General features: G+C 42.8%; 1 protein-coding gene across 1 annotated transcript in view; it reads right to left on the bottom strand.

Moving 5' to 3' along the window:
* Window positions 1-13,549, bottom strand: part of MYO16 (myosin XVI) — a 432,663-nt gene that overhangs the window by 312,226 nt on the left and 106,888 nt on the right. The window contains exon 8 of the mRNA XM_044250091.1: window positions 12,494-12,647. Within this exon, the coding sequence (XP_044106026.1) occupies window positions 12,494-12,647 (154 nt within the window). The remainder of the gene's footprint in view (window positions 1-12,493; window positions 12,648-13,549) is intronic.

Below are 13,549 nucleotides of genomic sequence, written 5' to 3'. Positions count from 1 at the left end.
CTTATCTAAAAATTCTTTTCCTAACCCAAGGTCAAAAGGGTTTGCTCCTAGGTTTTATTCCAGCAATTTTATGGTTGTGTGCTTTACATTTGGGTCTACAATGCACTGTGAGTGGTTTTTGCATATGGTGCTAGGTACAAGTCGGGGCTGTTCCATTTTCATACGGCCATCCCAATCATCCCAATGTTTCAGCACCATTTTTGAAAAGAACACCTTTCCCCAGCCCCTTATCTAGGATACCTGTGTTAAGATTCAACCGATGATATAAGCGTGGGTCTATCTAGGGGTGTTCCATTGTGTTCCGTTGATACAACGGTCTAGTCTACACCAATTTCACATTGTCTGGATTAACGTACCTGCACAGATAAGGCTTGAAACCAAGTACTTTGACGCCTCCAGCTTGGTTTTCTTTTGTTTTAGCTATTCAGGATCATTAGCATTTTCATATAGATTTTAAAATCTACTTGTCAGGGTTTATAAACATGCCTACTGGGGCTTTGATTAGCGTTCTGCTCAGCTGATAAATCAATGTGGGGAGAATTTACGTATGAACAATGTTGAATTCCATCATCCAGAAGCACAGCACCTCTCTCCATTTATTTTGATCATTAATTTCTCTCAGTATTTTGTAACTTTTGGCATTAAAGTCCTGCAAATAACTTGTTACATTTATTTTATTTATTTATTTTTTTAAGATTTTATTTATTTATTCGTCAGAGAGAGAGGGAGAGAGAGCGAGCACAGGCAGACAGAGAGGCAGGCAGAGGCAGAGGGAGAAGCAGGCTCCCTGCCAAGCAAGGAGCCCGATGTGGGACTCGATCCCAGGACGCTGAGATCATGACCTGAGCTGAAGGCAGCTGCTTAACCAACTGAGCCACCTAGCCGTCCCTGTTACATTTATTTTGATGTTTTTGTATCATGACAAATGAATTTTTTATTTCAACCTCCTGTTGCTGTCTATAGAAATGCAAATGATGAACACTGTTATGCTGAAAATAAATAAATTTAATTAAAAAAAATAAAATTAAAAAAAAAAAAGAATACAAACTCTGGGTAGACTAACATTCATAGGGGAGGAAGAGAGGAATGAAGGGCTTCTTCCAGTAACCACAAGGTCTCACTGTTTGTGGCCATCTCTGGGCCTTGTCTTCCAGCCGTACCACCGAGTCTAGAAATACGTGGATAAAATCAGAGCAGTGAATGGGCTACATGAGTGCTGGGGTTGAGGGAAAGGCCTGAGGAATAGCTAAAGAACATATTTACAGAAATGTGAAGTCTTGAGGTCTGGATGATGAAGTTTTACCCAATGGGAGAATTTGAAGTAGGTGAGAAGGCCTGCTGATGAGAGACAGAGTGCATTACAGATGAATTCTCTGAAACCAATCTGTGAGAAAGGCCTCTACTGAGGGATTTCTAGCATGAGATACACAAAGGGCTTAGCACTGTGAAGTTCAAGGATTTTGCTGTGTTTACAGACTAACAGGTTAGCTAGTCACCATTTCATGGAGAGGCGCAGAAGACAAGAGATTCCTGGATCTGAGATCAAAGAGTTCGTGACTCATGGCACACACGGTACCCAGAGGTTCTTGTTTGACAGAGTCCCATGGTGGTAGGTCAGAAGAGCCAGCTTGGGGGAAACTACATGGATGCTTGCACGTGCCGTGGTTTGTGTTGCAGGAGAGAAACCTGGCCAGGAGTCCAATGTTCTTTCGAGCAAGAAGCAAACGCTGCCCCAAGCGGCAGAGAAGCCAGTGCTCTTCCCTTGGTGTTTGCTCCGTGGTCCCTTTGAGCTGCCTGACGGCCTGTGCAACTCAGGGCACGTGCTTTGCAGCCTGACGCGCTGGGCAACAACGGAGCAGGGCCCTGGCAGACTGTCCCTCCCAATAGTGTGATTATTAATTTTAAAAAAATCACTATAAAATGAGAATGCTTTAAATGCTTGTAAAAATTTCACATCCAGATCTGCAGAAATCCCACTAGTGATAAGGTATTCATAACTTCAAAGACGCCGTGTTTCTTCCACGAACAACTGTGAAACAGCACCTGCTGTCCTAACTTGCAGTCACCATTCCTGGAGCACCCAGGGTGTGTCCTCTGCTTCGCTGACATGAGAACCCTTCGAACATCTGAAGGCCACTGCACTTTCTCTGTATTTTCCAGACTGTGAGTGGACCACCATTAACACATTGTAATAATTAGATGGAATTTAATGCATGATAATCTCCATTCTAAGGACTCAGACATATTAATTCCTATTAACAGCAGTATAAGGAATATCTACTATTCCACTTATTTTTTAGGTGAGTACACTAGGAAAGAAAGAGAAGAATGGGCTGAGGACACACAGCGCGGCAGGAGTGGAGGTGGGACTTGAGATCCAAAACTTGTATTTTTTTTTTTTTTTTTTGACAGAGAAAGAGAGACAGACACAGAGGGAACACAAGCCGAGGGTGAGGCTCGATCCTAGGACCCTGGGATCATGATCTGAGTCACCCAGGGGCCCCCAGAGTTTGTATTCTTAACCACCCCAGTCACGCTGCCCACATCCAAAATCCACCCTCACACCCACCAAATGATCTCCTTACTTATCCCCCTGAATGTCAATCACCTCTTTTTCTGCTTTGTCAGAAAGTCTTCAAAGAAAAACTAGAGAGGTTTGGCATATACCATCCCGGTGTTTTGAGTATAAAGCGATGAAGAAAGCAGTGGTTTGATCAGTCAGGTAGAAACTACATAATGTCACCAATTAAAAAGGATTTCCAAAAGGAAGACACAGTGAGTTTACAAAAATACCTAAAATGCCTCTTTCCTATCTCAAACCTAATCACAGCATTAACAGCAGGATCAATTCTATTTCTAAATGAGAGGTGCCCTTGGAAAGAAGATTGATCCAGGAATACAGGGACCTCACGCTAAGTCAGGTTTTGCTTTGCTTTGCTTTGCTTTGCTTTGTTTTGTTTTAAGAGAGGGAGAGAGAGAGGGTGAGGAAGGGCAGAGGGAGAGGCAGAGAGAATCTTGGGCAGGCTCTATGCCCAGCACGGAGCCCAACACCAGTCTTGATCTCAGGACTCTGAGATCATAATCTGAGCCAAAATCAGGAGTTAGACACTTATCCCACTGAGCCACTCACGTGCCCCTAAGTCAGTTTTTACCTCAAGTTGGAAATCACCTGACCCTATAAGCCTTCAAAATCCTTGGGGCACATTTTGGCTTTGCAAATGCGGGGGTTAGATGAGGCAGTATCTTTCTTTCTTTTTTTTTTTTTTTTTTTTTTTTTTAAAGATTTTATTTATTTATTTGACAGAGAGATCACAAGTAGGCAGAGAGGCAGGCAGAGAGAGAGAGGAGGAAGCAGGCTCCCTGCTGAGCAGAGAGCCTGATGTGGGACTCGATCCCAGGACCCTGAGATCATGACCTGAGCCAAAGGCAGCGGCTTAACCCACTGAGCCACCCAGGCGCCCCGAGGTAGTATCTTTCTTAGTGTACACCAAGCCCTACAGATCTATGCTGTTACTACCTGATAGCTCGTTATGTGTTATCTCACCCAAATATTTGAAGATCACTTACACATTCAATAATATCATATATAATATGCTAGATCTTTTACTAAAAATCATTGCGAGTAACTAGTTAAAAATACTCTCATTCATGTAAGAAAAAATGACTCTAAATAATATAATTGGATCGAACGACTACTTATTTGTCATACATGTATTTTCTGTAAGAAAATACAAAACAGGTACTTCGGCTGATGGCATGTGATACTGTTTTAAAGGTTTATGGAAAACTCTTCTTTATGTTTCTTCCCACTTTCAAAATGAAATACATTTTATCCGTAATCATTGTGATTAACAGTATTCACCCAAGATAACTTCTATGTATTTAAAATTTCACCAGTTATCCATTTGTACACTATGAACATGTATTAAAATGTCATTTTTCTAGAAAAAACAATAATTTTTAAGCAATCATTGCTATTTATTTCAACACTCATTAAACGTTTACCAACCATGACAAAATATTTGATATGAGATTTAAAAAAAAATTAAGATGTACTTCTATCACAAGAACAAGAACTCAGTAAAGAAAAAGAAACCCGGGGCGCCTGGGTGGCTCAGTGGGTTAAGCCTCTGCCTTCGGCTCGGGTCATGATCTCAGGGTCCTGGGATCGAGCCCCGCGTCGGGCTCTCTGCTCAGCGGGGAGCCTGCTTCCCTCTCTCTTTCTGCCTGCCTCTCTGCCTACTTGTGATCTCTGTCAAATAAATAAATTAAAAAAAAAATCTTAAAAAAAAAAAAAAAAGAAACCCATAAAGGATAAGAAGAAATAGACCAAATTAATAGTAGTTTCATCAAAAACATAGACTCCTGCTGTAAATGGACTTCACGGTCCCCTCATTTCAGCTAAACTCTGGACAGTCTTCTCCGCAGCTTGAGAGGGCCGCCCTTTCTCTTCTTGGAGCGCTTACTTTAGAGAACTGCGTTGTAAATTCTTCCTTTGTCCTTCTGAGATGCAAATATTCCACAGTCCCACAGTGTCTTTCTCAAGGACGCCAGAGCCTTTCTGTTGGGATATAAGCATCTGGATCGATAGCAGGAGCCCCAGTCTCCTGCTCTCTGTGGGAGGGAAGGAGCCTCACTTCCATAAACACCAACGAGCAAACTCTGGGGGGCCGCCTCGCAAGGACCCCCCTTTCTGCTAACAGCCCCGGGGCTTTAGCACAAGCTCATCCCAGCATTTGAAAGCTCTCTGAGTCAAGCTCACTCTCTCTCTTGGTATTGCAATAATCTTGAATAAAGTCTTCCTTTCACCTTTAACGACTCTGGTATAATTTTTCTTTGACAAGAATGAGTGAGTTTTTTCATGCTTCTATGTTTTTCTGCATTTTCCAAATTTTCCTCCATGAGAAAATTTTATTTTGATTACATTAAAAAAGAAGTATTAGAAATAGAAATTTATTTTTGAGAAACAGAAAAAAATAGGATTGAAAAGAGTATACTTTCTAAAAAAAGGTTTTGGTAGACAGATTCCCTAAACATAAATAAAATGAAAACCAGCCATCCAAGGACAGTTCAGATCAAACTGGGGATAGATCGTTTTAACCCGACTGTGGGCAAAACCGCACGGGACTATACCAGTAGACAATCAATTTCTGAACGCTGCTGGATTTATTTAAGACTTAACTGATTTCTATAAACATAAAAGGCATTTCATGCAGAGCAAATGTGCCTGTAGGAACTGAGATTTTATTTCTGAAAATGGAAACAGGAATATAATACAATAAAACTAACAAAAGCGACAATTATTGCCCATTAGGACTCTAGCAAATTTAGAAAACAAGCAAAATTGACTATATTGGGCTATATTAGGCCAACAAAGAAAAAACTGAAACTGAAACAATTGTGTAGAAATGGCAATATGAGACTCCGTTATTTTGGTGGTGAGTCATGCATGAACTGAGTGGAAAGTTCTCAATTTTAATCCTAAGAACACAGTTGCATAAATTACACACTATAAGGCATTTGGGTTTTTCTGCATCTACAAAATCTTAATCCAAAGCTCACTTCTGAATGAAACAGCTCTTGGAGAGCTTTGAGTTAATTGATATCTTTGCCCCCCCCCAATGACTTTAGTTTTTGTAATAAAAAAAAAATATATTAAAAAAAAAACACTTGGAAAAAATATAACTTGTGTTTAAAAAACAAAAATGTCAGGTGCCTGGGAGGCTCAGTCAATTAAGCCTATGACTCTTCATTTCGATTTAAGTCTTGATCTCAGAGTTCTGAGTTCAAAAGCCCCATGTTGGGTCCCCTGCTAGGTCTGGCTCTTTAAAAGGGGGGGGGCACCTGGGTGGCTCCGTGGGTTAAAGCCTCTGCCTTCGGCTCAGGTCATGATCTCAGGGTCCTGGGATTGAGCCCTGCATCAGGCTCTCTGCTCATCAGGAAGCCTGCTTCCCTTCCTCTCACTCTGCCTGCCTCTCTGCCTACTTGTGATCTCTCTCTCTCTGTCAAATAAATAAATAAAATCCTAAAAAAAAAAAAAGTCCATGTGTTTCTTACAGTTGAATTGGAAATGACCCTGTTTTTAAGACATTCTATACTCGTCTAGTAGTTTCAACAGGTATCTGCAAAGAAATTTTAAAATCTAAATTAAAATAAGTTGAGCGCAGCAGCTCTGTGAGTACATGAAGAGAGTTTCTGCATATGGTAGGTTATACTGTGAGCAGTGACTCTCTAGTATGCAGTTATGTTGCTGAATAGGTATTTAATAAATGATATTTTTATAAAACAACATTATCATCATTCATTTCAGTCAAGGAAATCTTTAATAATCTTCATTATTGGATTCTACCTTCTTAAGCCAACTCTAGTTCTCAACCAACTTTGGAAGACCAACTAGTTATTCAACCATGCTTGAGGGACAGTGTAAATGGTTTAAAATTAGAAACCAGATGAGATAATTCTCAGGGTTTCCTGACCGCCTTGTATCATGTGACATTTCTCTCCATCTCCCTCTGGGCCGCAGAATTCATTCCTAAATTCACATGGAACCGACAGACAGCTTTATGGTCAGTTTGTAACACAAAGCTCCTTCCAAAGACTCTGATGAATCCTGGGCTGGGAGTCTGGTCCAACTTTACCTCAGGTGAGGTCATTTTACTGTGAAATGGTCACAGAAGCTGCACTGATTTTGAAAATGGTCAAGTCCCTCAGCGTCAGGAGTAAATGCACGAAAACAATGCCTCACAGGAATAACCAGAGAGGTGGTGTTCAACCACCACGAGCCGGGAAATTAATGTCCAAGCACAACTGTGCCTCAGGCTCTACAAGTAAAAATGCACTTTCCAGGATTGCTTATCCAAGTGCCCCGGACTAAATTATTAGGAGACAATTTCTGTCAAGAAAGTCCCCAGGTGTGGCGTTGAGGCATGGGTTAAAGGCTATGTCCTTCATTTGCAACTTCATATATATATAAATATATGTATATTTATATATACGAATATATATATTCGTATATATAAATATATATATATGTTTTTTATTTTTTCATTTCATTTCATTTCATTTATTTATTTTTAGTATATGTGCTATGACAAGATTGTGCACGCTGTGAGCCTGGGGAGAGACTCGAGATAATCTTCCTGAACCTGTTGCCACCTCAGGTTGGAGAGCATTTCCAAAGAATCCAAAGACTGTGGTTCTGATCGCGGCTGCTACTTCCTATCTCCATAGGTCTGTCACACCCCTGGGTTTCTGTTTCTCTGTAAGTAAAATGTAGATCATCATATGTATCCCCTTAAGTCATGGGGTTTAAACGAAGATCGGTGGAAATGATGACTGAAACCACAGAGCTATGTGAATCATATTTCTTTTCATTGTGCAACAAAGGCCATAGAAGAAATCTTTGTGAAGCCACAGACAGCTGGCTTGCTTTTAAGTAAATGCGTGTTGGGCTTATTTCATAAAATGTGTCCCCTGGAAGGCTTTCCATAACATCGACTCCAGGCCTGCCGGGAGCCTCAGGTTTCACTGATGTCCAGAAGGACACAGTGCAAAACTCACACTCTCCCTCTTACAGATGCCCACAAGGTATTTCTCCTCATCAACGGCCACTCGGTCTATGCATCCTAGGACCCACCCCCCAAGCCCCTTATCCTCGTGTCCTCAGACCCGCTCAGATCTGCTTCTTCCCAGACTTTCCCAGTCACATCGTCTCTCCATCCCAGGTGCTGTGTGACTCAGAAGCCCTGGAGAGCAAGCCCCACGCCAGTCACTCAAAGCTGGTCATCTCTGGCATTGAATTTTTCCTATCAGCTGCTTAGAAAATATGCTTTTCTCTATATGGTCATTTTCAGTTTGAAAGCACCAAATTGGAAGCTTCATTCTCTTGTCTTAGCTTAGAGCTAGAAGTCTTTCATTCATCAGATGATTTAGGCTGACAATTCACAGACGCACGAAGAGTGTCTGCCTGCCTTTTTGTCACTTCTTGAGTGCTAATGTGGTCTCACATTGAGCCAGAGACTGCTGTGTTTCAAAAATACTAAGTCACGGAGCCATCAAGAACCACCTCATGAGACACTTCTGATCGTTGTCATCACCCGTGGTACTGTAGCTCGACTCTGACACCGACTACCTGTAGCATGGAGACTACAAGTTAAGGGCAAGGCTGCCCCCCACTTCAGACACAGTCACAAGTTTGGGAGCCTCATGCTCACCCACACTTCTGACCAATGAGCTACCTGCCCAGGGGCTCCCACAACTCCATCCAGCTTGATAACCCACTAGAACAACTTGCAGAGCTCAGGAAGGCACTATATTCACAGCTTTCTTAGGGAGGGTATGAATTGGGATCATCCATGCACAGAGACCCTCAGGGTCAAATGTGGGAATCAGGGCCTATTGCCCCCCCACACACACAGAGGTGGCTACCCACCAGGACGCTCCACTGGGCTTACACAGAGTCTTCCGGAGGTTTTGTTCCATAGATATGATGGATTCTGTCACTGATCTCAGCCTTTGGTCCTCCTCCCTTCCCGGAGGCCAGGCTGGATCACTGCTCAGTCCTTCCATCCCAGGACTAGGTTTTCTGGCATGATCAGCCCTCTACCCTGAGGTGCCTTGTTAGCCTAAATCCAAGTGCGATCCCAGGGATCCTGGACAGCAGAGGCAGACCTATGGGTTGGGAATTCCAACGGCTGAGCTTCTCCCCTCCAGGAAGCAGTGAGAAAGGCCTGGGAAAATTCTTTACTAGACGGCACCCATAGTCTACACTGGAGGTGACGTACAGCAACGACTCTGTTGAAGTCAACAGAGGCTACCAGTCAGAGCCAGGATCTGAACTGGAATGTGTGGCGTTGGGTCTCCATCCATAAGGACCACAGTACATGGCCTCACAAGTCACCTCAGGGAGTGTGTGTAGACACTCAGAGCAAGCCAGACAAGGGTGTGAAAAATAACATGGCGGCCACAGGGGAAATAACAGGTCCATGTTCTATTTGACTTGAGCTTCCGCTTAAGAGCAGATCAGTGCTTGACCGTACTGCAAGGAGCCTTTGAGCTCCTCATTTCTGCAGAAGGGAAATGTCTTCCTGATTACAGACTATCTTCTTAAGTTGTCATATGAAGAAACACTTAGCCTAAACTGACAATATTCCACGCCTGAAGCTGACTGACCATAGCAGGGAAACTCAGATCACCCATTTCCTCTTTCAAGCCAAATTAGAAGTTTTCGAATTGCAAATAAAAATGGCCTCCTCACTGAAACAACAGGGGAGTGGGTATATGTGCATGATGGGAGTTGAGTTACTCGAGTTTTGAGTCTTGGGGCAGGGGGCAGGGATGCAGAACGTGGGATAGAACAGAAAGCATTTGTGTTACCCCTGAATCTAATAATACACTGTACGCCAATTAAATTGGATATAAATTTTAAAAATTTTTAAAAAGAAGTCCTTGTGTTGTGTGTATAGATATATCAAAACTGAAAACAATTATAAGTAAAGACAAAAAACATCATATGAATAAAAGATACAGCAGAGGGGATACAGTGTGAGTACTGTAATGGCGTCTGGCGATGCCCAGTAGCTGCCCTCGTGGCGAGCACGGCAGATAGTGACATTGTGCCCCTGGAACAAATACGCCATTGTACGTCAATGATACTCAAATTAAAAACATTAACAACAACAACAACAAAAATGAAAGAGGGAGCGTACTTGTGTTGTTCTTCAGATTCAAGACAATGACTCCGGTAAACACTGCACCCATCCTGGTGTCTGGTCAGGGGATGGGAACCGTCAGCTCTTGAGGTGAATCACTGAGCACCCACAGGTGTTTGGCCAATGACTCCACCCCACCAGGTATGTGGAACTGCGGCGGCTTCCAACGCCAGGGCCCATGAAATAGAGTACTCGCAACAGACGTGACCCACATCAAACTTCCCAGGGGTGACAGACCCTGGGAGAGCATTTCCATGTTTCAACACCACAGGGCATGTGCCACCACAGCTGTCTTGTTAGCGGCGATCACCGCACCCAAGACGCTGAGATCTACATCAGGACACGAGAGAGTGTGGGGAGGAGTCCAGAAGGCAAGAACAGGGAATCACAGCAAGTATGGGAAGAAGCCTGAAAGCTTTACAGCTGGGGAAGATTGTCTCTGGGAGGGCTCTGGAGTTGTTCAACCTGCTCATTTGGAAACATGAACCAAGAAAGTGAGGCAACACATAGACTGCTTAATAATGTTCACTCAATAGAAGATACCTTAGAAACATGGAATATGAAATAGTTCAATAATGCAGGAATTTCCTTCTGATTAAATGTTTAACCAAAGGCAGGATGGCTGCTGGTTGTGGAGCATGGCAGAAGTCATGCTCTTGTTCTAACTCACGCAAGATTCAGCGCACAGGATCCTCACAGGACGATCAACGCAAATTGATCCTGGAAAGGGAATTTGACTTGTATGTTGAGGTACCAGAAGCCACTCAACTGTTCCTTAAAATTTTAACAAAATATATCCTAGGAAAATGTAAAAGGAGCGAGTTAACTGTAGAAGGGAAGGGATAGGAAGTTGGATGAAAAGTGAAAGACAGGAATGATAAATCAGATGAGGTAATGCGGGTTACGTCCTCAGAAGGAGGCCTGCTGATGACAGGTGGGGAAAGAGACTTTCTGGAGATAAGCACAGACTGCACCAGGAAGAAGAGAAGGCCGAGTAAGTTCTTCCTAATCATTCACGTCTCTTACTGATGAACATGCACTCTTCTTTCTTGGGCAAAGTAATGAGATGACGCAAGCAGCAAGCTTCACAAGAATGCCTGGCCCTGCCTGGAGCAGGGAAACTGGCCAATGAGGCTAGACCCACTTGCTCTTTCCACTTCTTCCTGGAGTTCTATTTTCTTCCAATTCCTTCAAGCAGAGGAACTTCTAGAAAGAGCTGAAGGGCAGGATTCGCATTGAAAAAATTCAGGTTATCAAACCATTCAAGAAGGCACTTGGGTTAATAGAGGGCAACTTGGATTTTCACAGAACAAGAGCATTTGTTTATTCTGACAGACGCAAAGGATAGAAATGGTTTGGGGAAAATTCAGCAACGCTGAGGTGAGGAGAGAGGCAGAAGCCCTGAACACCAGGGCTAAACCGGGCACTACAGCAAAAAGATGCTGTTTGGTAAATTACCCACAAGACATCTGTGAAAGAAATACACGCATGTTTTATGTTAATCCTGTCAAAGCTCCGATTCGTTTCACCTATGATCTCTATCGAAAGGACAATGTGTTAGGGGCGCCTGGGTGGCTCAGTCAGTTGAACGTCCAGCTCTTGGTTTCGGCTCAGGTCATGATCTCAGAGTCCCGAGATGGAGCCCCTCCTCAGGCTCCCAGCCCATCGTGGAGTCTCTGAGATTCTCTCCTACTCCCTCTCCGTCTCCCTCCTGTTTTGCTCTCTCTCTCTCTCAAATAAATAAATAAATAGATCTTTAAAAAAAGAGAAGAGTGTGTTAAAAATGTTCTTTTCAAGCTGAAATATTTTTTCCTTACATATTTCCTTCTTTTGTTGAGATAGGATCCCCATAGCACAAAATTCACACTTTTAAAGTGTATAATTCAGTGCTTTTTAAAAAAAGCATATCTACAAATTTGTATCACATTTACTTCTAGGACACTGACATCACCCCCCAAAGAAACCCCCCATCCAGTAAGAGTCATTCCCCATTGCCCCCCTCCTGGGAACCACTAACACGCGTCTGTGTCTGTGGGTTTGCCCATTCTGGACACCTCACACAACGGGGATCACACAACATGTGGCCTTTGCTGTCTGCCTTCACTCCCTCCACATAAAGTTGAGGTTCATGTTTGCTGTCATACATATCAGTACTGAGAAGATGGTTTAGGCAACCAGAAGCCATTAAGTTTTATACTTTAGAGAGAAAAAAGTGGATATTTGTATATCCTACTTTAGAAATTCAGCCATTACCATAGGGTCACAGGAAATCTTCCAAATCCAATGACATAAAAACATGGAATACAGTTAAACTATCATCTTTGGTCTCATGGTGACACACTTGATCTATAACTAAAATAATAATGTTTAAAAGAATCAGAGGAGGGGCACCTGGGTGGCTTAGTGGGTGAAAGCCTCTGCCTTTGGCTCAGGTCATGATCTCAGGGTCCTGGGATAGAGCCCTGCATAGGGCTCCCTGCTCAGTGGGAGCCCGTTTCCTCCTCTCTCTCTCTCTGCCTGCTGCTCTGCCTACTTGTGATCTCTGTCTGACAGTATAAATAAATAAAATCTTCAAAAAAAATATTCAGAGGATATTTCAGAAAATGAAGCTAAACTCATCATTGTCAACAAGTACTTGTTAGTAAAGACAGTAACATTCAGCTTCAATTCAGTTATGAACTCTGTCTTCATACTGACTATAAAATGGTTGGCAGGGATGGCAGAGAAAATAATCTCCGCGAGCAAGGGCTTTGAAGTCGGCTCTCTACAGGGACGGCACTTACAGCTTGCTCGAGAGAGCGGGGAGGTCATGGAGGATCTCTTCATAGGGCTCCTCGGAGGCCAAGGCAGGAACAGATAAACGCTCTTTTACCCTTTCTTCCCAGGCAACTTCGGCTTTCAACAGCATTTCCTCAATAAACTCAGATGCGGCGATATCTACAAGAAGCAAGAGGAACATCAGGAAAAGCGGGTGCTGAGATCACAGAAAACGGTTCCTTTTCTGTAATTCGGGCATGCTCAGAAAGTGAAAATTGATCAGAGCAAAACGAAAAACATGAAGAGTTTATGGTAGGAATGAAGCTGCAGCACCGCCATTTTAAAAAGCGGTCTTATTTTATATCGGTGGCGTATTTAGTTACAAATGAAATGCAAAAATGTAGAAATAATATTCACCGAGTGGTGATGTGTCAAATGTAAAATCACAGAGAAGCTAAGCTTGAAAGAACGTGATGTCATTTCCATTCTCCGTGCGACTCTCCTTCATCTTGATGAGTAACGATCAAAATGATGGAAGTGGTTACACATTCCCCAGGACTGGCTTAGTGGACAACTTAGAGTAGGCATTCTTTGAGCATCCGTTTGTAGACGTACCAATAAATAGCTGAATTCTGAAAACAGTGAGTCTAGACTCTGTGATCTGTTGTTTCAATCTGAAATACAGTTGTACTTCCTTATGTATGACATACCACATGTGACATCTGAACACACCTGGGCAGCAACATAGACGTGCATTACTCAAATGAACACATACGAACAACTGAAACTGGAAGTCAGAAAATCTTGAAGAAAAATTCACCTTAGTAACAACTGGGAACTTAATGGCCACAACTGCTTCTTTTCAATCCTTGTGACTGAAGTGCATGACCACTTGTGTCTACAGACTTATGTGGCTTGATGGGCTGGAGGAGTTAATTCAGCCACCACGAGAAGATGTTTATGCCAAGATTTTACCACCATCTCATCTAGGTCAAATCATATCCAGTAACAAAGAGGAAGTAGCCCGGCTTCCTCACCTTGGGTGATTATGTCTGTCCTACCTAATGACTACACCCCAAACT

Source organism: Neovison vison, chromosome 5 (assembly GCF_020171115.1).
Source record: "Neovison vison isolate M4711 chromosome 5, ASM_NN_V1, whole genome shotgun sequence".
Lineage (NCBI taxonomy): Eukaryota > Metazoa > Chordata > Mammalia > Carnivora > Mustelidae > Neogale > Neogale vison.
This window is presented reverse-complemented; position numbering and strand designations above follow the sequence as displayed.